The sequence below is a fragment of the Rana temporaria genome, chromosome 6 (assembly GCF_905171775.1).
Source record: "Rana temporaria chromosome 6, aRanTem1.1, whole genome shotgun sequence".
In the NCBI taxonomy this organism is placed as follows: Eukaryota; Metazoa; Chordata; class Amphibia; order Anura; family Ranidae; genus Rana; species Rana temporaria.
In genome coordinates, this window is record NC_053494.1 from 204,582,494 (window position 1) to 204,606,904 (window position 24,411).

Here is a 24,411-nt window from a genome sequence, read left to right on the forward strand (position 1 = left end):
TTCCTCCGACGAGACTGTCTGTCCTCCCGGCCAATCCGATCAGGCGGTGGTTCCCGGGCTCCTCTTCCTCCTTCAGTGTTCGGGGAGAGCCGAAAAACGCGGGGATCAAGTGGCGTTCAAACGCACGCATCGTGGACATGTTGGCGTGGCCGGAATAGATCCCTGGATTAGCGCAGCGTCGTTTCCGGCGTGACGCAGGGGGAAGAGGCAGGACTGAGGCCCATTTCCGTTTCCGGTCCGGTGCAGTGGCACTAAGGGAGTCTGGAAACGGTGTGGAAGCCACTGTTTGAGCGCTGTACACTGCTAATGGAGGACGCAGAGATTACGGCGGGGGGGGGGGGGGGGACAGGCACAGGCACCAGCAAGGTTCAGGTAGGAGGCAGCGGTTAAAGTTTGCCTTTTCTTTTACCTGTATTGTTCCGGTCTCTCTTTTTTTTTTTTTTTTACTATCCACCCTAGTGGCAAGGGGCCTTTCTGGGCACTGGAAGTTCACTTTCCTTTCCTAGTGCACCTGTGAGGGGGGGTTCAACTATGGAGACCAGGTCTTGCTAAGAATTAGTCAGACAGAATAGACAGCGACAGTCCCTTTGAGTGAACTTGCTGCTTTGCCCATGCTTCATTTTATTTGAGTTCTCAGCTCTTCTGCTCTGTGAGCACCACAAAGGGAATTATTTAAAAAAAATATTTTATTGATTTACTGTTTACTTTTTATTTTTTTTGTACAATGCAGAGAATCCAGCAAGAGGATACAAGGCAATGCCATACAGTGGGGAAGAGGGAAATAACTTCTCTTCCCTTGTTTTGTTTCCTCCCCAGAGAGGTCTATACCGCATCTCTGGGTGTGATCGGCAGGTGAAAGAGGTGAAACAGAAGCTTCTGTATGGTAAAGTCAAGTCACATCAACTCTCGAAGGAAGACATCCATACTGTCTGCAGTGTTCTAAAAGATTTCCTACGCTCCCTACTTGAGCCTCTTCTGACCTTCTCCCTCCATGTCCAGTTCCTGGAGGCAGCTGGTATGTTGGGGGGGGGGGGGGGGGGAGTGGATTATGTGTGTATGTTTTGGGGTGAACTTTTTATAGAGGTACAGCGAAGCTTCAAGATATGTCTGCCAAGTTTGGCAAAACCATGACTCAATCCACCCAAAAATGGTTAAGTTAAAGTGGAGGTTCACCCTAAAAACGATTTTTTAACACTAGAGGCAGCATAGTAAGGGCATATACTTTTGGCAAGTTTTTTTTTTCTCCGTACTTACCTTTATATTCTGATTTGGTCCAGGGCTTCCGCGTTCTGCTGACTCCGGGACTGGGCGTTCCTAACCCTGCCTCAGGCTTCCGATGCTTGCGGGACTGGGCGTTCCTATCCTTTCGTTGGATGATTGACGGCTTGTGAAACAGATGACCTGTCGCACAACGCGCGTCACCAGATTTCCGGAAATACCCGAGCTAAGAGTCGGCACTATACGGCGCCTGCGCCCGCCGTGTGGAGCTGACTGCGCAGGCGCCGTATAGTCCCGACTTGCAGCTCGGTTATTTCCCGACATCTGGTGACACGCGTTGTGCGACAGGTCACCTGTTTCACAAGCCGTCAATCATCCAACGAAAGGATAGGAACGCCCAGTCCCGCAGTCATCGGAACCCGGAAGCCCTGGAGAAAAACAGATTATAAAGGTATGTACGGAGCAAAAAAAAAAAGATACGCTGAATGTAAATGCCCTTACTATGCTGGATCTAATGTGTGTAAAATTAAAAAAAAATTTTTTGGCTGAACCCCCGCTTTAAAGATGCTATTTAAAGGACAAAATATTTTGGCTTTATCAATTTGGTCATCGAGGTGAATGGGGAAGTCCTCCTCCTGCTGCTTATCGGTGGCGGGAGAGGGCCCCCCTCCTGTCGCTCTCCCGTGGATTTATGTCTAAATATGAGATGTGAGGTCTTTTTGACCCCAGATCTCATATTTAGGAGGACCTGTCATGCTTTTTTCTATTACAAGGGATGTTTACATTCCTTGTAATAGGAATAAAAGTGATATTTTTTTTTTTTTTTTTTATTTCAGTGTAAAAAAATATAAACTAAATAAAAATAAATAAGAAAACAAAAATTTTTTTTTTAAAGCGCCCCGTCCCGACGAGCTCGTGCACAGAAGCGAACGCATACGCGAGTAGGGCCCGCATATAAAAAACTGTGTTCAAACCACACAAGTGAGGTATCGCCGCGATCGTTGGAGCGAGAGCAATAATTCTAGCCCTAGACCTCCTCTGTAACTCAAAAAATGCAACCTGTAGAATTTTTTAAACGTCGCCTATCGAGATTTTTAAGGGTAAAAGTTTGACGTCATGCCACGAGCGGGCGCAATTTTTAAGCGTGACATGTTGGGTATCATTTTACTCGGCGTAACATTATCTTTCACAATATATAAAAAAATTGGGCAAAATTTATTGTTGTCTTATTTTTTTTAATTCAAAAAAGTGATTTTTTTTTTCCAAAAAAAGTGCGCTTGTTAGACCGCTGCGCAAATACGGTGTGACAAAAAGTATCGCAATGACCACTATTTTATTCTCTAGGGTGTTAGAAAAAAAAAATATATAATGTTTGGGGGTTTTAAGTAATTTTCTGGCAAAAAAAACTGTTTTAGTCTCGTAAACACTGAATCTGAAAAACAAGCCCGGTGGTAAAGTGGTTAATGGAGACACATTTTTCCCATGATAACTCTTTACAGGAGTGAATTTCGCTTGATTACCTTTAAAGTGGAGGTCCACCTAAAAAAAAAAAAAAAAAAATTAAAAGCCAGCAGCTACAAATACTGCAGCTGCTGACTTTTAATAAATGGACACTTACCTGTCCAAGGTGCTCGCAATGTCGGCAGCCAAAGGCGAGCAATTGCTCGTTTCTCGGCTGCCCCCACCACCATCCTTGGTGAGGGAATCGGGAAATGAAGCCTTGCGGCCAAAGGCAACCAACTCTCTGACCACCCTCTAAATTTACAGCAGCACCGGCTATGAAAGTAGCCAGGCGCTACACAGGTATCTGCACCACCTCCCCCCCTGAAAGGTGACACGTTTTTTTCATTCCTCCCCCAACGCCCCCACCCCTACTCACCCCCCTTTTGTTCAGTTTGAACTGTTCAGGTTTTTGTCAGGCCTGATCAGGACCGATCCTAGGGTCACAGGCGCCTGGGTGCAGAAATATTTCTGGCGCCCCCACACGGGCGTGGTCATTTTAATAACTCCTCCCCTTTACAAATGTTTCTATGGCAATGAGACAACCACAGAGATGCTCCCCCACAAAGTCTTTATTACCCCGGGATCCTTACATGATCTCTTAACAATAAACAAACTACAGGAAGAGAAGTAGAGTACTTTTTTGGGACTTGGAGGGGGGCCTCTGTGATGGACACAGAGAGGGCTTCTGTTAGAGAGTCTGTTGGACCCCCAGACATACTACAGACATGATACAGGAGATGGTCAGAGACTGCAGACACAGTACAGGAGATGGTCAGAGACTGCAGACACAGTACAGGAGATGGTCAGAGACTGCAGACACGGTACAGGAGATGGTCAGAGACTGCAGACACGGTACAGGAGATGGTCAGAGACTGCAGACACGGTACAGGAGATGGTCAGAGACTGCAGACACGGTACAGGAGACGGTCAGAGACTGCAGACACGGTACAGGAGACGGTCAGAGACTGCAGACACGGTACAGGAGACGGTCAGAGACTGCAGACACGGTACAGGAGACGGTCAGAGACTGCAGACACGGTACAGGAGACGGCCAGAGACTGCAGACACGGTACAGGAGACGGCCAGAGACTGCAGACACGGTACAGGAGACGGTCAGAGACTGCAGACACGGTACAGGAGACGGTCAGAGACTGCAGACACGGTACAGGAGACGGTCAGAGACTGCAGACACGGTACAGGAGATGGTCAGAGACAAATCAGTTCTGGATGGACATACACCTATGCTCAGAACACTAGTCCTGGACAAACACAAAGAAGGAGGGAGGGGAGAACTCTGCCACTTTGGCGCCCCCACCTCTGCAGGCGCCTGGGTGCAAAGCACCCTGTGCACCCTGCCTAGGGTCGGCCCTGGGCCTGATGCACTCTGATACCCCAGTCATAGGCCACGTTGGGACCCTTCTGCATTCTTTTATTAGATATGTTGACACTTCTAGTTTTTCCTCTGCAGGGGAACTCAAGTCTGTTCAGCTGGTTGTGAACAAAACATTTTGTTTCCTAATTATTTTCTCATTCGAATTCAGAACCGTTGGACACTCCTAAAGTAGGAACATTGATTTATTTTATAAGAGTAAATTCTTTTTGTCCACCTGATTCCTTCTCTGCACCCTCCCGCTGTTTGTTTTTTGCTTAAGGCATTTCTTCACAATCTCTATCCCCCTATTTATTATTGTGTGTGTTTTTCTAGGAGGACACACAGAGAAACAACGTGAATGTAATATTTAACCAGGGTATAACTGAAAAAAAAAAAAAGCGTAAGGGCCAAACAAAGAATTGGTCGCATGAATCTAGGAAAGGAACTGATCTTTATTGTGTTCCACCAATCAAATAAAATCTTCAAGTGGACCTTGCAGTTCATTTATGTTTGCGACCAGTGCCGATCCTGACCTCCCTGGGGCCCTAAGCAAAATGACATGGCACAATAAAAATGAGAAGCGGGGGGCGCTGACGACAGTGACATGTCACATTAACCACTTAAGGACCGGACCAATATGCTGCTAAATGACCCAAGGGGTTTTTACAATTTGGCACTGCATCGCTTTAACAGACAATTGCGCGGTCGTGCGACGTGGCTCCCAAACAAAATTGGCGTCCTTTTTTCCCCACAAATAGAGCTTTCTTTTGGTGGTATTTGATCACCTCTGCGGTTTTTATTTTTTGCGCTATAAACAAAAATAGAGCGACAATTTTGAAAAAAATGCAATATTTTTTACTTTTTGCTATAATAAATATCCCCCAAAAACATATATATAAAAAAAAAATTTTCCTCAGTTTAGGTCGATACGTATTCTTCTACCTATTTTTGGTTAAATAAATCGCAATAGGCGTTTATCGATTGGTTTGCGCAAAATTTATAGTGTTTACAAAATAGGGGATAGTTTTATTGCATTTTTATTAATTTTTTTTTTTTTTACTACTAATGGCGGTGATCAGCGATTTTTTTTCGTGACTGCGACATTATGGCGGACACTTCGGACAATTTTGACACATTTTTGGGACCATTGTCATTTTCACAGCAAAAAATGCATTTAAATTGCATTGTTTATTGTGAAAATGACAGTTGCAGTTTGGGAGTTAACCACAGGGGGCGCTGTAGGAGTTAGTGTACACCTAGTGTGTGTTTACAACTGTAGGGGGGTGTGGCTGTAGGTCTGACATCATCGATCGAGTCTCCCTATAAAAGGGATCACTTGATCGATACGCCGCCACAGTAAAGCATGGGGAAGCCGTGTTTACATACGGCTCTCCCCGTTCTTCAGCTCCGGGGAGCGATCGACTATAAACGAATAGCCGCGCCGTCATCCCGGATCGTTTCCCGAGGGAATCCGACCGCCGCACGTACCGGGAGGGTCCCGATCGGACCCCCGACCCACGTCTAGGCAGGCCCGTACAGGTACGTTGATGTGCCTGTCCGTGCCATTCTGCCGACGTAAATGTACATGAGGCGGTCGGGAAGTGGTTAAAGAAATTTGAGAAGCGGGGGGAGGGGTTGTTCTGCTGTCGGAAATTACATCTTACATTAAATTGAGAAGCGGGGGGTGCTGACTTCTTACCTCTTCTCCCATGCAGCCAGCGAGTTGAGAAGCGGGGTGATGAGAGGGCGAAAATGACTTCTCACCAGGCGGGGCCTCTAGTCATTTGGGGGGCCCTTCGCAGCTTTGTGGGGCCCTAAGCGCCTTGCATAGTGAGCCTATAGGGCGGATCGGCCCTGTTTGCGACCCCCCCTGTGCATAACATCTTGAATGCTGTAATAGTTCAAGAAAAAAAAATCACCCAATCATCTCAGTTATGATGCGTACAAAGATTGGAAATTCCGACAACAAAACCGTGGATTTTTTTCCGATGGATGTTGGCTCAACCTTTGTCTTGCATACACACAGTCGCACAAATGGCAGAAATTCCGAACGCCTAGAATGCAGTGACGTACAAGATGGATAACGGCACTATTAAAGTGAAGTTCAATACCAGTCGTGTTAGTAAAAGTTTGGTGAGAGACGATTCGCGCTTTTCAGCCTCGTGCTTTTCAGTTACGTTACAGCGTGACGAATGTGCTATCTCCATTACGACCGCTAGTTTTACCAGACTGAGCGCTTCAGTCTCGTACTTGATTCAGAGAATGCGTGGAATTTTGTGCATCGGAATTGTCCACACACAATCGGAATTTATGAGAAAGGAAAACTTGAGAACCAGCTCCCAAATTTTAGTTGTCGGAAATTCCGACAGCAAATGTCCGATGGAGCCTACACACGGCCGGAATGTCCGACAAAAATCTCCCATCGAACATTTATTGTCGGAGATTCCCACCGTGTGTATGCGGCATTAGAGTGGAACTAATACTCGCCTTCCATCCATCTCCCATGCTCGCCTAGCCGAGGATTCTTGTTGCAAGATCCTAGTGTAGCACTACCCCAGAAGGAGCTGCTGGTTTGTTTTTGGGCAGCATGTTACCCAGTGTTTCTCTGATGTCTAGGGGTGATTGGTGAAAGTTGTAGTAACGGAATGTCCACGACAGGTGTCTTACAGGAGCAGGAGCAGGTACAGATACCGAGCTTCTCAGGTTCAAGGTCGGGGCGCAAGGAAAGATACCAGGGCAATGTATGAGTGTGTCTGCCGGGTATTTATACACATCTCCTGCAATCAGACTCAGGTGATGCCTGATTGCAGGAAATGACGGCCCCACACTGCCAGGAACCACCCGCTGGTGGATGCCACTACTGTGGCCTAAAGATCACGTAACACCACCACCAGGGGAAGTTCCCCTGGCAGCAGGGCCGGCCCTACCATGGGACCCGATGGTACCATTGTACCAGGCAGCACTTTCAGGGGGGCAGCAAATTGCCGCTCGCATGCCATCCCATTCCGCCAGCTACGCTCTCCACTCCACTGTGGGGCTAATTGCCGCCTGACCGCTCCTCCCGTTCGACTCTCCACTCCACTGTGGGGTTAATTGCATAAATAGAGCCATAACAGGTCCTTTTTATACTCCTATACTTGTAAACAACCATAACAGGTCCTCTTTATACTCCTATATACATGTATAGAGCCATGATAGGTCCACTTTAGTTATCATGATATAAAATAATGGATGTGGGGGCATTTTAGTGGGCACAATTTTTTTTTTTGGGGGGGGGGGGCAGCATTTAATTCTTGGTACCAGGCAGCACAACGTCTTGGGCCGGCACTGCCTGGCAGTTCCAGACTGCCAGGAGACACCTGCTGGTGAACCACAGTACTGCACGCCAAATATCAGGCAGTGTCATCAGCAGATGGAACCTTCCCTGACACATATCCTATAGGAGCACAGTGGGGGGGTCAAAGGTTGGGAATTCAGATGATCACTCTCCTTGGACTACTTAAAAGCTGTAGTCCCAAATGTCTGCCACCGTCTGCTGAAAAGTGAAAACCTGGCTCTGTAATAGGTTCACAAAAAGTTTTGCAAATCATCATGTTGGTCAAACCTTGTGTTCCAGAATGCTCAAAGTATTTTAATATTGTCGCTGCAGTTCTCTACCTCTTTGTTTTATTTAGAGATCATGGCAAATGCCAAAGTGGAGCTTCATAACACCCAATTCAATTCCTTGTATTTTTTTACCCAGATATTCTTAATGAGAATGATAGTAAAACTGAGATCTGTCAAGCTGTGCAAGATCTACCTCCAGCCAACCGAGATACCTTGGCCTTCCTCATCCTCCACCTGTACAGGTAAGCCTGACATCCATTATTCTCTCATGGCATGTTATTCTCTCTTTGACCAAGTTGTACTCTAAGGCCCCGTACAGATGAGGGGACATGTCCGCTCGGAGATTTCGGTCTGACGGCTGTACACACCATCAAACCGAAATCCGCGCGGACAGAGAACGCGGTGAAGTAGACGACACAGACGTTCTCTCTCGCGCAAGTTCAATGCTTCCACGCATGCGTCGAATCAATTTGACGCATTCGCGGGATTTCGGTCCGCTGGTTAGACGTACTAACCAGCGGACATGTCCGCCGGACAGCTTTCCAGCGGACATGTTTCTTAGCATGCTAAGAAACATTTGTCCCCTGGAAATCTGTCCGCTAGCCTGTACACACGATCGGATCTGTCCGCTGAAACTGATCGGCGGACCAGTTTCAGCGGACATGTCCGGTCGTGTGTACGAGGCCTAAAAGACAAAAGAGGTAGCCCTGGGACTTTAAATGAGGGGAGAAAGGTTTAGCCAATGTTCACAGCGAACAATGAGACAAAACAAACGTATTTGTTTCAAGGTGTTTTGTAACGGAGTGGCAACAACAATGATTGTGAGTTTCCCGGCATAATAGCCAATGTACACAACACAGATGAACATAAATATATAAAGATTTATTACGATTTGTTCTACATCAATGAGCAACAATAAAACTTGAAAGTTGCTGGGCCAGTGGATACCCATATACAATAAGAAAATAAAATGTGTATACGTATAAACAAGGAAATATGTAAACACAATGCAGACATCAATAATACCCAGCATGTACCTTCATAAAACAAGCATTAATAAATCCCTACGCGTTTCACGAGATCCTGCATGCTTCTTCAGGGGCGGATGCATGAATGTTGTATCGACGGGCTGAAATAGATCACCAAACGCTGGATATCAAGATGGAGGCCGTATAGTGCATCCAGCTCGGGAGCTGAGGAGGCGGAGCAAACAAAAGCCACAACAGGGGAAATGCTGGAGGATCAGCATGGTCTGGATAGGAGTATTTTTTCACTGCGGTCTCCACTTGGCCCCTTAAAATCTTGTCTAGAAAATAACTCTGTGGAGTGAAAAATATCCAAAGGTTGTCAGATTGTGCTTGTAACCGCTCTATCCAACCGCCAAGTTATGAATCAGAGTCCCAGCTGTGCTGAACGTCCAGATATGCCCACAAGGGTCCGAAGGCTCCACCCAGCATCATATACAGGCCAGTGATGCATGGGCGTCAGTGAGACCTCCGCCGTCAGGGGGGGTGCGCAAACGCCTATTCTATAATCGTTTTCTTTTAAGTTTCGATAGATATGTTTTAAGTAACAGAAAAAGGTTATAAAATGAAGCCGTTGGGGCAGACAAGTTACCACAAGTGTCCCCTATCCCCACCCCCCAATCCCTCTATTCTCATGTATCAGCAGTCCTTCTTTTCCTATAGGGTGATGCGCAGTCCAGAGTGTCAAATGGATAAGATGAACTTGGCTCGGGTCCTTGGCCCAACTATTGTTGGGTACTCGGTGCCAGATCCCAGCCCTTTCATCATCATGCAAGATACCCCAAGACAAGCCAAGGTAAAAGACTCTGATGGGGTTTTGTGGATGTTCAAAAAAAAAATAGTATATATTCAAGTTTACCTGACTCTTTTTTTTTTTTTTTTTGCATTTGTTGCCTCTAAATGTCCAAAACCTATACCTTTTTTCTCTTTTTGTATATATCCAACAAGTTTTCAGAGTTCTTGCTGAAAGTGGACCTGTCGGGTTTAAAAAAAAAAAAAACTTTCTAGAAAACAATAAGGAGCATGTCAGAAATGTATTGTTAACATTTTTAGACTTAAAGGGGTTGTAAAGGTACAATTTGTTTTCCCTAAATAGCTTCCTTTACCTTAGTGCAGTCCTCCTTCACTTACCTCATCCTTCCATTTTGCTTTTAAATGTCCTTATTTCTTCTGAGAAATCCTCACTTCCTGTTCTTCTGTCTGTAACTCCACACAGTAATGCAAGGCTTTCTCCCTGGTGTGGAGTGTCGTGCTTGCCCCCTCCCTTGGACTACATTAGAGTCATTACGCTCTCTACGTTGCAGAAAGAGAAAGGAGCTGTGTGTTAGTGGGCGTCCTGACTCTCCTGTAGTCCAAGGGAGGGGACGAGCACAACACTCCACACCAGGGAGAAAGCCTTGCATTACTGTGTGGAGTTACAGACAGAACAGGAAGTGAGGATTTCTCAGAAGAAATAAGGACATTTAAAAGCAAAATGGAAGGATGAGGTAAGTGAAGGAGGACTGCACTGAGGTAAAGAAGCTATTTAGGAAAAAATAAATTGTACCTTTACAACCCCTTTAAAACAGATTGTTCATTGTGGGGAAAATGCTGCTCTGAGCTGTAAGACAAGAAGATTTAAATGTCGACGAAAGTCCTTGCTTGAGCCTGAGGGCTTTTTGTTCTGCAGCTTTTTAAAAAATGGGGGCCCTTTGATAAATGTGGGTCACCCAGATTGGAAAAAATTGTGCAAGCTAAGCTTGTTTTGATATCTCTGGCAGGTGATGCAGGCTCTTCCAGCGACACAAAGTCCAAGTACCAATTGGCCTTCACCAGAGCTTTTGATGGTGGAGATGGGCCGGAACCCTTTGTGGGTTTTTTTGTCCACAACCGGCAACAGTGGGTAGAAGGTACAGGAGGCTTTGATGTAGAGAGAAGGGACCAGAGAGCAGTCAGGAAAAAGCAGAGGTCTTGGGTGTGCAGCAAGCAGAGGGTAGTCAGTCTGGTTCGATAATCATGGGGAAAAAAAAATGGCGAGAATACTCAATTTGGGTCAGCGGCAGGTAATAGGCTTCAGTACTGTAGCTCTTGCTTATGGATACCTGGTTTGAAGACCGAGCACCAGCCACTTCCATGGCCAATGCTTAAAACCCCTCCCGGTCACTCCCAGCATTATTAGCGTGTGCTGAAGCACATTGGACTGAATAAGGTGTGTGGGTGTAACATGTAAAATAGCCTTAGAGGTAGACTTATCTTTTACTATCTTCTATTACAGAACTCCCTGCTCAGGGGCATTATACATTACAATATATTTGCAATACAGGATGTTTCGCTACTTCCCAAAAATAAAAGTGCAAAAAAGTCTGTACATCAAAATTTCATAAATGAGAACATTCAAATTGGTTCAGTCCCAGAAAAGAATTGGACAAATGTGCATGCAAACAAGTGTGTACAAAAGAAAATGGTGACCAACTCAGCATTTGAGGACTGTGCAAATTCCTCCGCCAAGTAACACTGTACAGGCCTACCAGATCGATATGACATTTTTATTATAGAAAGTAGGGTTGAAAACTTTATGAAACAAAAAAAGAAAGTAGGGTTTTCCCGATACTAGTATCGGTATCTGGACCAATGCCGAACATTTTCGCGAGTACTTGTACTCGCACAAATGCCTCCCGATGCCTTAGCTCAGGGGTCTTCAAACTACGGCCCTCCAGTTGTTCAGGAACTACAATTCCCATCATGCCTAGTCATGTCTGTGAATGTCAGTGTGTTACAATGCCTCATGGGATGTGTAGTTCTACAACAGCTGGAGGGCCGTAGTTTGAAGATCCCTGCCTTAGCCAATACCCGGAATGGGTCAGCGGGCGGAGCGTCGAGCGAGCCCTGAAGCAAGTAAGCTGGCAGGGAGTGCAGAGTTCAGGGCACAGCCACATCATCATTTGGGAGCGGCGACCGGAGCCGTCACATTCGGTTGCGGAAGTGACGCTCTGTGTTGCCGTCAGAGATGCCCATCTTGGTACTCCCTGCACTCAGCCACAGTATGCCAGCAGCGGACATCTTGTTACACCCAATCCATATCATTTGGGCTGGGTGTAGCAATATGGCCGCTGCTGCTTTTATGCGGCCGAGTGCAAGGAGTACCAGGATGGGCATTGCAGGCAGCCTTCCCTAATGGCATTTTAGGGCCTGCCCATCAGTGCCCATAAATGCCACCTGCCAGTGCCCGCCAGCCGTCGGTGCCACCTGCCAGTGCTACAGATCAGTGCCACCTAATCCTATCAGTGCTGCAGATCATTGCCACCTAATCCTATCAGTGCTGCAGATCAGTGCCACCTAATCCTATCAGTGCTGCAGATCAGTGCCACCCAATCCTATCAGTGCTGCAGATCAGTGCCACCTAATCTGTTTTGTGCTTTGAGAAACTGTCACATGATATTTAAAAAAAGTATCGGTATCGGCGAGTACTTGAAAAAAAGTATCGGTACTTGTACTCGGTCCTAAAAAAGTGGTATCGGGACAACCCTAATAGAAAGGTCAAAACGGAACAGCAGACATCCTGCTGGTCTTCCTAAGGCTGCTTTCACATTGCAGCGTGGAGCCGCGGTGACGGTATAGCCGCGCTATTTGTAGCGCGGCTATACCGTCGTATTTACCGCGATATTCTGGCGCTAGCGGTGAGGTTTTAACCCCCGCTAGCGGCCGAAAAAGGGTTAATACCGCCCGTGTTGCGGGCGGTATTACCGCGCTTTCCCATTGATTTCAATAGGAAGGCGCGGTATAGGAGCGGTGAACACACCGCTCCTATACCGCGGTAAAGATGCGGCTAGCAGGACTTTTGGTGCGCTCCTGCTAGCGCACCGCTTCAATGTGAAAGCCTTCGGGCTTTCACATTGAACACTGCAGGGCATGATTTTTCATGCGGTATAGCAGCGCTATTTTTAGCGCTGTACCGCATGAAAAACGCCCCAGTGTGCAAGGGGCCTTAGTGTAGTCATCAACAGGTAAGCAGTACCATAACAATCTTGGGGGACACTCAAAAAGAAACTCCACAATCATGTATCCATCCAGGTATTGACATATCAAAGAGAAGATGAATCTCTCCTCACGGTCCATACCAGTTAAATATATTTATTAAAAGGTAGGAACACTCACATGTGCAAAAGTAAAAAAAAACCTTGTAAACAAACTCTGGCTGGTAACAGCAAAATAGCCTTCCTCTGACTTCCCGTTCCCATGATGTCACATCAGTCTCCTCCCTATGTGTTTCGGGGGCACGGAAGACATTGGGTTTCACGAAACGTGTAGGGGGAGCCTGCTTTGACGTCATTGCGCACACAAGTAGTCAGAGGGAGGCCAGTTTTCCCAGAGTTCCTTGTTTATTAATTACAATATATTTCCCTGACAAAGTGGGATTTTCTGGCCACTAAAACACGTTGCCTGCTTTTTGCTATTACTATGCATCATGTCACTTACAGCCTAGCCCAGGCATGTCCAAAGTTCGGCCCGCGGGGCAATTGCGGCCCACATTCTGGTTTAATGTGGCCCCCTTGGCAATTTGGTTATACATATCTTTTGTGGCCCCCAGGCTGCACTGATGGCAATGGTGAGGCTGCAGATGGGCACTGACCCTTATTTTGCTTCACAGTTCTTTATTTAAAATAAAAAAAATCCTGAACCTTCCCTCTTAAAGTGAAGGTGCGCGTTGTACACTGATAAATAAAAATCCAAATAACACACCAAGCTCATCTCTTCACCACACACAGCCACAAAGGCAGGATAATTCTTGTTGGGCAGTGTATTGGTGCTCAGACGAACACACTTATACCTAGATTCAAAGACGCCGCCGCAACTTTAAGGCGGCGTAGCGTATCGTATTTACGCTACGCTGCCTTAAGTCAGAGAGGCAAGTGCTGTATTCACAAAGTACTTGCCTCCTAACTTGCGGCGTAGCGTAAATGCGGCCGGCGTAAATGCGCCTAATTCAAATGAGGATGGGGGGACATGTTTTATGTTAATTACTCGTGACCCAACGTGATTGACGTTTTTTTACGAACGGCGCATGCGCCGTCCGTGTACATATCCCAGTGTGCATTCCTCCAAAGTACGCCACAAGGATGTATTAGTTTCGACGTGAACGTAAATTACGTCCAGCCCCATTCACGGACGACTTACGCAAACGATGTAAAATTTTCAAATTTCGACGCGGGAACGACGGCCATACTTAACATTGACTACGCCTCCTAGGGGCAGCTTTATCTTTACGCGGCGTATCTCTTACGGAAATGGTGTATCTTTACTGCGACGGGCGCACGTACATTCGTGAATCGGCGTATCTAGTCATTTACATATTCTACGCCGAACTCAACGGAAGCGCCACCTAGCGGCCAGCCTAAAAATTACACTTTAAGATACGACGGCGTAGGAGACTTACGCCGCTCGTATCTTAGCCAAATTTAAGTGTATCTGGTTTCCAGAATACGCTTAAATTTACGACGGCGCAGATTCAGAGTTACGACGCCGTATCTACTGATACGCCGGCGTAACTCGCTCTGAATTTGCCTATTAGACTGCATTTTAATGGTTCAAAGAACGTCAGGCAAAATGGTCGGCCCTCACACATTTTCACTTCATCAAATCTGGCCCTCTTTGAAAAAAGTTTGGACACCCCTGGCCTAGCCAAAGATCACATGGTTCCTTCCTTTTTTTTTTTACTTCAGAAAGTCCCATTATTTTCAATCAGCTGGGACTTGGAAATTGGAATAAGAGGAATAGCGTGAAGCAGGGCCGGCATATGTCATGAGCTACTATAGCTTCAGTTCTGTTCGTATGTAACTGCCTTCCTTTTCCAGGTAATGTCTCTACTTCTCTCACTGCCCTCTGGATTCTGGAATCAGTTTCTTTCCAACAACCAGGAGAATCAGAACTGTGACTCGGTGAGCTTGGCACAAGGTGAGATCAATCACTACCAGATTGCACCCCCCCTTTACCTTTGTAGATATGTTTCTAGTAGACCGTGTACGCAGACGGGCATCAAGCAGGAGTTTTCTTATTCGAATTGTCAGCATGCAAATTGGTGTCCTTTTTTTGCTGCCTATATTAAAGACATCTCACTTCCATTTTTATTAATGTGTTCTGTTCCCCAGGGAATGAAGTACATGTAGTCATTTGTCTCCTCTTCCTATGAGCGAGGACAGAGCCCCCCGTTCTTCCCCCACAGCCGCCCCACAATGAAGCTGGCAAGGAGAGGGCTGCTTTGGCAAATGGCACTTCTCTTAATCTCCATGCCTTTTATTTACCCAAGATTTCTGCAGGGAATGCAGGGTGAACGGAGGGTAATTTAGAGGGGCTTGTGCTACGAGGGGGTATTTGTGGGAACTTGTCCTAGGAGGGGGATTGACTTAAAGCGGGGGTTCACCCTAAAAAAAAAAAAAAAATTCTAGCATGCCATCAAGCATACTAGCGCGAGCTACAGTACGCCTTTATTTTATTTTTTGCCGCAGTACTCAGTTTAATCCCGTAGTGAAGTTTCGGACTCCCCGCGGGGAATGGCCGTTCCTATGCAGAGGGAAAATGATTGACGGCCGGCTATGGCGCGTCACGCTTCCCGAAAATAGCCAAAATAGGACTTGGCTCTTCATGGCGCCTGCGCAGTCAGCTCCTAGTCTGTGCGCAGGCGCCGTATAGCGCCGTGAAGATCCAAGTCCTATTTCAGCTATTTTCGGGAAGCGTGACGCGCCATAGCCGGCCGTCAATCATCTTCCCTCTGCATAGGAACGCCCATTCCCGCGGGGAGTCTGAAACTTCACTACGGGATTAAACTGTGAGTACGGCGCAAAAAAAATAAAGGCATACTGTAGCTCACGCTAGTATGCTGGATTTAATGGTAGAAACTTGTTTTTTAGGGTGAACCACCGCTTTAAGAAGATTTGTGCTGGGAGGGGAGATGGGAGGATTTTGTGCCAGAAGGGTGTGGGGTAATTTGGGGCTGATGGGGATTAGGGGGGATTTGTGCTGGTGGGGGGGGGAGATTTGTGCTAGGATAGAAAGTTTTGAAACAAGAGAGGATGTGTGCCAGGCAGGTGATTTTTTTTTTTGGGGTGACACCAATGATGGGGCGATACTCCTCCCAATGACGTGGGCGCTACTCCTCCCACTGACACCAATGACGTGGGCGCTACTCCTCCCACTGACACCAATGACGGGGCCCAATGACACGGCACAATTTCTCTCACTGTCACCAATGATGAGGCATTGTTTATTCCAACGGACATTGGGACCCTTTCTACTCAATTTATTTTACCTAATAGAAGTCTATGGCAAACTGCAGGAAAGCCACAGGTGCATTGCCCCCATGGTGGGAATAAACCACAAAGCGTCGATGTGAAAGCCACCTTTATAGGGGGCTCAGGACCATAGGGGCTTGTTTACATTTGTTGTTTGGGGGGTGGTAAAACCCAGGGCTGTCTTAATGAGAGGGCACACCTGGGCATGGCCCAGGGGCCCCAGCTGCATGGGGGCCCCTGCACTTTCCCCAAAGCAGCTGGTCCTTGATTGCACCATGATTGCACTGAGAGTGATGGATACACAGGGGAGGCAGGCTGGCAGCGGTGCGCCGTGCTGCACAGAACAATACCCATTTCACAGCCAGCAGGGGGGACAAGGCCTGAGCGCCAGTGATGCTCTGACCCCACCCATGCAGCTTAAATGCTCAAGACTGGAAGGCTGCAGGGTAGGAACTGGAGTAAGAGCTGCTGAGTCGGCAGCACTGAGAGCCCACCTGCGGAAGTAGCATTGTGGATGGTGTCATGGTGAGCCCAGCTGTCCAGCACTGTTTGCACTGAAAGGCTTGGAATGCCCAGAGGGATGCTCCATTATCTGCCCCTCCTTCTGCCTGCTTGATTGGTATAGGTGAGAGCAGTGCTGGAGGTGGGCACAAAGCCAAAAGTTTACATGCACTGTATCTCCACTGGAAAAGGGGATACTACATGGATGGAATAATGGTGCTGGGGGTTATCAAGGGTGTATGGGGCAAGACAATGCTGAGGGGGGATCTGGGGTGTATAGGGGGTAGCAATGCTTGGGCAGCTATAGTGCTAGAGGTATCAGGGATATAGAGAGGCCACAGTGCAGGGGGTATCGGGGATGTAGTGGGGTCACAATACAAGGGGTATCTTATGGTATATGGTTACAGTGCTGGGAGGAATATCTAGGGTGTAGAGGGGTCAGAGTGCTGGGGGGATGTCTGGGTTGTAGAGAGGTCAGAGTGCTGGGGGGATATCTGTGGTGTAGAGGGGTCCGAGTTCTAGGGGGGGGGGGTATTTGGGGTGTAGAGGGGTCAGAGTGCTGGGGTGATATCTGGGGTGTAAAGGGGTCAGAGTGCTGGGGACGCATCAATCTAGCAGATATATTACAGTATATGCACAGCTTTGGTACTTTATACTTTGGGTATTTTCCCACTGTTTATTTGCTGTACAGAATGATTGTTCATGTAGTTAATGTGGAGCTCCACCCAAAAGGGGAAGCTCCGCTTGTCTGCCTTCTACCTACGTGATGTCTGTTTACCTGCACTGTCTCCATTGTAGGGGCCCCAGAGCATTACTTTGCCCAGGGGCCCATGATGCTATTAAGACAGCCCTGGTAAAACCCCACAGTTTATTGTGGCCCGCAACCAGTTACCAAATCATTTAAGTGGCCTTCGTTTTATAAAAGGTTGAGTACCCCTAGTGCATCTGCAGAAAAGCTTGTTCTGTTGAAAAAACGCTGCTAAAATTTTAACATGGAGATTGTATTATTGCAGTAAATATATAAAAGTAAAATATTAGTTTATAAGTTTATAAACTTGTAAACTTTTAGAAAAAATTGTTTAAATTGATCAAAGCCAATCTAGTCCCCCTTTTTAAAATGGATTTCCAAGTTCCCTGTAAATGTCTCCAGTCCCCTCCTGATAATAAGGACATAAAAAGGTTTCCCAGCAGCTGTCAGAACCGATATCTTCAGTCTGTGTGTAGAGAGAATATGTATTCAAAAACTACGGGAACTACAAGATATCTCACTCAAGAACATCTCCCATGTCAGAAATATATTCGAATATTTACCATAATGGAAACTTCACGCTGTCCATTGAATATCCATAATCATGAATCCTTATTAGGTTATCAAAATGCACCTTAAGAGCTCTATGGTCACAGCTCACACTTTCACTTTATAATATCATCATTGTAATAACAATACAAACAATAGTATATTTGACAATCTAATATAAACTCACTGGAAAATCTCCTTTCATGTTGTGAGTTTTGCCTGTCTGGTGGCCGTTTTTCCACAATGCTTTGTAGCTTCTTCATTTATAAGGCCTACATATCCCATGGTACCTTGCCTGCAATCGGTGATTCCTGTACTGGCTCCACCTCCTGATACTCCACCCCTCACCTCCTCTGTAGATCAGAAGGCGGGCTCTAAAATGTGACACAGCAGTGCCTACCCACTGGGCATAGTGACTACGTGTCACAGCATTCCAGTAAGTAAATGTGTGGGATCTTCACAAAGTTAATTTTACAAACTTCAAGACCATTCAGGTTAAATAGACGTTTCAGGATTATGGATACTTTATGGACATATGATATTTCTGTTATAATAAATATAAATTCTCACATGGGAGATGTTCTTGAGTGAGACCCGTAGTGTTTGAATAAGATTAGCGATACACCCCAGTGAGAAGAATATTGTGTAGCGTAGTCATTGTTTCTTACACGGGCCAGGGTCTCCATTGTGCCATTGGTGAAGAAAGAATCTGAAGAACATTGGCAGCTGTGGAATTAAAGAGTGATATTTTATGAAAATTCAGAGGGTGATTTGTCCGTTTTTTTCTCTCCAATTAGAGCGTCTGTTCCGTCCGTTGACATCTCCTGAGCTTAATTCTGGGCTGGCTCTTCCTTCAAAATCCAGAGTCCCCTCCCCCTATCTGTAAGTAATATCCTTGCATTCTTGAATTATTATGTACAATATATAGGAGGAGCAGATTTACTACAAGCAGATGAATCTAGGCATGTTCATGGGTCTACATTCACCAGTGGCCGTTCCTTAGATCAACCATTCTCAACTGGGGTTTCCTTCAGAAGTTCCTTGGACAGTGGTGGATTGATTTCCTGTCTAGACCTATTCATGGGTCTAGATTCACCCTTCTCCATCACCTAGGTCAGCCATTATCAGCCAAGGTTCCTCCAGAAGTTCCTTGGACAGTGGTGGATTGAGCTCCTGTCTAGACCTATTCATGGGTCTAGATTCACCCTTCTCCATCACCTAGGTCAGCCATTATCAGCCAAGATTCCTCCAGAAGTTCCTTGGACAGTGGTGGATTGATTTCCTGTCTAGACTTATTCATGGGTCTAGATTCACCCTTCTCCATCACCTAGGTCAGCCATTATCAGCCAGGTTTCCTCCAGAAGTTCCTTGGACAGTGGTGGATTGAGCTCCTGTCTAGACCTATTCATGGGTCTAGATTCACCCTTCTCCATCACCTAGGTCAGCCATTATCAGCCAGGGTTCCTCCAGAAGTTCCTTGGACAGTGGTGGATTGATCTCCTGTCTAGACCTATTCATGGGTCTAGATTCACCATCATCTATCACCTAGGTCAGCCATTCTCTGCCAGGGTTTCTACAGAAGTTCCTTAAGCAGTTGTAGATTGAGCTCCTGTCTAGACCTATTCGTGGGTCTAGATTCACCATCCTACCTTCATCACCTAGGTCAGCCAGGGTTCCTTGGGCAGTGGTGGATTGAGCTCCTATCTAGACCTATTTATGGATCTAGATTTACCCTCATCTATCACCTAGATCAGCCATTCTCAGCCCAAGTTCCTCCAGAAATTCCTTGACCAGTGGTGGATTGAGCTCCTGTCTAGACCTATTTACGGGTCTAGATTCACTAGTATCCATCTTTTAGGTCCGCTATCCTCTGCCAGGGTTCCTCAAGCAGTGGTGGATTGATCTCCTGTCTAGACCTATTCATGGATCTAGATTCATATCCCTGCACTAGCGGGAGAATTAATAAATGCACATGACCACTAGAGGGAGCATTTATAAATCCACATATACATTTGACCACTATGAGGGAGCATTTATAAATCCACATATACACATGACCACTAGAGGGAGCATTTATAAATCCACATATACACATGACCACTAGAGGGAGCATTTATAAATCCACATATACACATGACCACTAGAGGGAGCATTTATAAATCCACATATACACATGACCACTAGAGGGAGCATTTATAAATCCACATATGACCACTATGAGGGAGCATTTATAAATCCACATATACACATGACCACTAGAGGGAGCATTTATAAATCCACATATGACCACTATGAGGGAGCATTTATAAATCCACATATACACATGACCACTAGAGGGAGCATTTATAAATCCACATATACACATGACCACTAGAGGGAGCATTTATAAATCCACATACACATGACCACTAGAGGGAGCATTTATAAATCCACATATGACCACTATGAGGGAGCATTTATAAATCCACATATACACATGACCACTAGAGGGAGCATTTATAAATCCACATATACACATGACCACTAGAGGGAGCATTTATAAATCCACATATACACATGACCACTAGAGGGAGCATTTATAAATCCAATTCCACATATACACATGACCACTAGAGGGAGCATTTATAAATCCACATGTACACATGACCACTAGAGGGGGCATTTATAAATCCACATATACACATGACCACTATGAGGGAGCATTTATAAATCCACATATACACATGACCACTATGAGGGAGCATTTATAAATCCACATGACCACTATGAGGGAGCATTTATAAATCCACATATAAACATGACCACTAGAGGGAGCATTTATAAATCCACATATACACATGACCACTAGAGGGAGCATTTATAAATCCACATATAAACATGACCACTAGAGGGAGCATTTATAAACCCACATATACACATGACCACTAGAGGGAGCATTTATAAATCCACATGTATACATACACATGGCCACTAGAGGGAGCACTGTCCTTATATAAAGTGAATATGGGACAGCAAGCAAGTAAAAATGAGACATGTATCAAAATGACTTTCAGGAAAATGGATTATGGTGCGTTACAATTCTACTTTTTTCTGTGTACAGAACAGCGTCTGCCAGCAAAAGTGAGCTGATGAAGAAACCAGGAAGATTTTTCACTTCCCCAAACAACTAAAATGGGGGCGTGGCCTCCTCAAAACAATACCGAATCACTGCGCACTTATTAATCACATGATTGTTTTGTGTTCTCTATATTGAGCCTGTTCACCGCAATGTATCACTGCTCTTGTATTTGGTGTGTAGGTCCTTTTCTGTGTACTTTACTTTATTTGTGTGTCAATTTTGTAAAAATTAACTCTGATTATTTTTGCAGTAGAAGCTTCTTTCGCTGTGATTTCTTCCAAGCTGACATGGATTGGGCTGGCCTGAGAACGGGGGAAAGGGGCGCATCCTGCCAGTCCATTGCAATGCTTAGCAGGGCTGTCTTAATGAGAGGGCACACCTGGGCACTGCCCAGGGGCCCAAGCTGCATGGGGGGTCCCTTCACTTTCCCCAAAGCTACTGGTCCTTGACCCCATGATGGCACTGAGAGTAATAGATACACAGGGGGGGCAGTCTGCCTCCTACCTACTTGATGTCTGTTTACCTGCACTGTCATCATTGTAGGGGCCCCAGAGCATTACTTTGCCCAGGGGCCCATGATGCTATTAAGACAGCCCTGATGCTTAGTGCTATTATGTTAGTAGTGCACGAGATATAAACTGCTCTTTCCGCTTCTCGATGGGGCCAGGTAATGATTGGCAATTCAAAAATGTTGCAAATGCTCAATGTACAATACAGGACAGCTTCAACCACACTTGTGTGCTCATTATTGCCCCTTAGGCTTGGTTCACACTGCTGCGAACCAAAAGTTGCCATGCTTCTTCCAGTGCAACCTTGCATTGCGATGCACCTTTTAATGCGACTTTGATGTTTTGCGACTTTGGAAAAAAAAAATATAAAAATCCCTCTAAAATCGAAAAAATACGACTACCTTGTGACTTTTGAGATTTTAGTATTGCAGTCTATGGCACACCAAAGACTCGAAGTACAGAAGGTATAAAAAAAAAAAAAAAACACAGAACCCTACAAGGTCCATATGTCTTCTAAATTGATGGGGGACCCCATCCACACACATGCAATACTACAAAAACTCTAAATGGATATCTTGATCACTGATTTTGTACGAAGGTTAGGCTTATTCAAAAATGTAAAAAGCATGTACAGTGGAACCTTGGATAACGAGCATAATCCGTTCCAGGAGTATGCTTGTAATCCAAAGCACTCGCATATCAAAGCGCGTTTCCCCATAGAAGTCAATGGAAACACAGAAAGATCATTTGTTCTGCTTTGACTTCTATGGCATGCAATACTGCATGTGGCCAGAGGTGGGGGGGCGCCGGAGAGCCTTGGAAATACTCAGGGACAGCTCGGCTGATCTCAGGAACAGAGTGATTCCGAGTATTTCCGAACAGCTCGGAACGGCTCCGCACCTCTGGCCAAATGCGGTACTGCACACCCCATTAGCTTGAATTCTGCTAGTTTAGCGAGACAAGACAACACTCGCAAACCGAGTCAGAATTTTAAAAAAAAGTTGCTCGTTATTTAAACCGCTTGTTAACCGCGTTACTCGTAAATCAAGGTTCCACTGTATATAGATGCACGACCGCTCCCAACTGCATTCAAATATCTGTGTATATATAAAATGCATAAATGGTACACATTTAACACAAGATTGTGCTAAAAAGTATACCCTGATGTCCCAGCTCCACCCAATCTCCAATTGAATATATACCAAACAACTTGAAAAATGAAATGCACGTATTTCTATATTATGTACAGTGGAACCTCGGAGCATGTTCCGTTCCAGGAGTATGCTCGTAATCCAAAGTACTCGCATATCAAAGCGAGTTTTCCCATTGAAGTCACTGGAAACGGAAATAATTTGTTCCGCATTGACTTCAATGGGATGCAATACCGAATGCGGCCAGATGTGGGGGGGGGGGCGCCAGAGAGCGCCAAAAATGCCAAGGACATTTTGGCTTGTTTCCTGCGCCCCCGTACCTCAGGCCAAATGAGGTACTGCAGGCCAATGTTCAGCTTTTCTCGGCTCCTGTGCCCCCGTACCTCAGACCAAATGAGGTACTGCAGGCCAATGTTCGGCTTTTTTCGGCTCCTGTGCCCCCGTACCTCAGGCCAAATGAGGTACTGCAGGCCTTTTTAGCTTGAAATCTCATCTTGTGAGTCAACAATCGCAAACCGAGTCAGAATAAAAAAAAAAAAGTTGCTCGCAAATCAAAACGCTCTTAAACCGAGGTTCCACTGTATTTAAATTGATAAGTTTGGATAAGCCACCCTAAGCAAACCCTGGGTCCACCTTTAAGCTGACGGCCCCTATTGTATGCGTTGTTAGTCCTTGACCTTTTAGTATGAAAAGCGGGAACTTTTTATTTTCTGGAACTTGAGTTGCAGCAATCAAGATGACACCCATTGAAATGAATCTGTTTTTACTTGTCTTGCATCATACCACCCAACTTTTTGAGATGGGAATGAGTGACACCTATCGGCAAAAGTATGCAGGCATAGGACACACCCCTTACCACGCCCCCTTAAAGGAGAATTGTACAAAAAACATGATTGGTTAAACCCACAAGTGCTTTTTTTACCACTACTATTCCTTTTATATTGGCTTCTGGAATTTACAAATGCAGCAATTTAGAGATCGGATGAAAGGTTTAGAGCTGGAAAACACTTTTTGATAGTTAAAAAGTGCATTTTATAGACATCTATAGAGATCAGACCAACATGAGGGACAAATGTGGAGGAAAGAGGGACACAGGGACATTGTTCCAAATCGGGGACAGTCCCTCGAAATCAGGGACAGTTGGGAGCTATGTTGCATCCTTGCAGAAGTCGCAGCAGTGTGAACCAGGGCTTAGAGTAGCCCCAAGTCCCCGATTCTCACCAAGCGACCGATAGGGATGTCTGGTGTTGGGTGGGCTGTAACTGGCATTTACATTTTTCTGTGTGATTGATGTTGGAAAATTGTATGGCAAATTCTTACTGCCTTCTGCCTTATAGATAATGAGTTTTGTCTTTTCTGGTGCATTTGTTGGATGATCTTAAGTGATTGTAAAGTCTTTCTTTTTTTTCTATAAAAATAATAAACATCTTATATTTACTTCCTCTGTTTTGCACAGAGCAGCCCGGATCCTCCTCTTCTTGGGTCCCTCTACTGTGATCCTGGCCCCTCCCTCCTGTTCAGGGCCCCCACAGCAAGCAGCGTGCAATGGGGGCACCCGAGCCGAGTCACAGCTCTGCGTGTCCATTCAGACACAAACTCCCGACCCAGCCCTGCGCCCTCTCACCTGATTGGCTAGCTGACTTTGATTGACAGCAGCAGAAGCCAATGGTGCCACTGCTGTGTCTCAGCCAAACAGGAAGGAGAATCTCGGATGGCTGAGACACTCGTGGACATCGCTGGATAGAGAGGGACCTCAGGTAAGTAGTAGGGGGGCTTCTGCATACAGAAGACTTTTTATCTTAATGCATCAGTAGTGTGTCCGCTTCTACTACAGCGGGAGGAGAAG

At 45.8% G+C, this 24,411-nt stretch overlaps 1 protein-coding gene across 1 annotated transcript in view; it reads left to right on the plus strand.

Annotated features, from left to right (window-relative positions):
• Positions 1-21,160, plus strand: part of LOC120944183 (rac GTPase-activating protein 1-like) — a 113,448-nt gene extending 92,288 nt beyond the window's left edge. The window contains exons 12-17 of the mRNA XM_040358124.1: positions 817-1,015; positions 7,836-7,941; positions 9,388-9,520; positions 14,556-14,655; positions 18,585-18,669; positions 20,888-21,160. Coding sequence (XP_040214058.1) covers positions 817-1,015; positions 7,836-7,941; positions 9,388-9,520; positions 14,556-14,655; positions 18,585-18,669; positions 20,888-20,957 — 693 coding nt within the window. The 3' untranslated portion in view covers positions 20,958-21,160. The remainder of the gene's footprint in view (positions 1-816; positions 1,016-7,835; positions 7,942-9,387; positions 9,521-14,555; positions 14,656-18,584; positions 18,670-20,887) is intronic.
• The last annotated feature ends 3,251 nt before the right edge of the window (positions 21,161-24,411 follow it).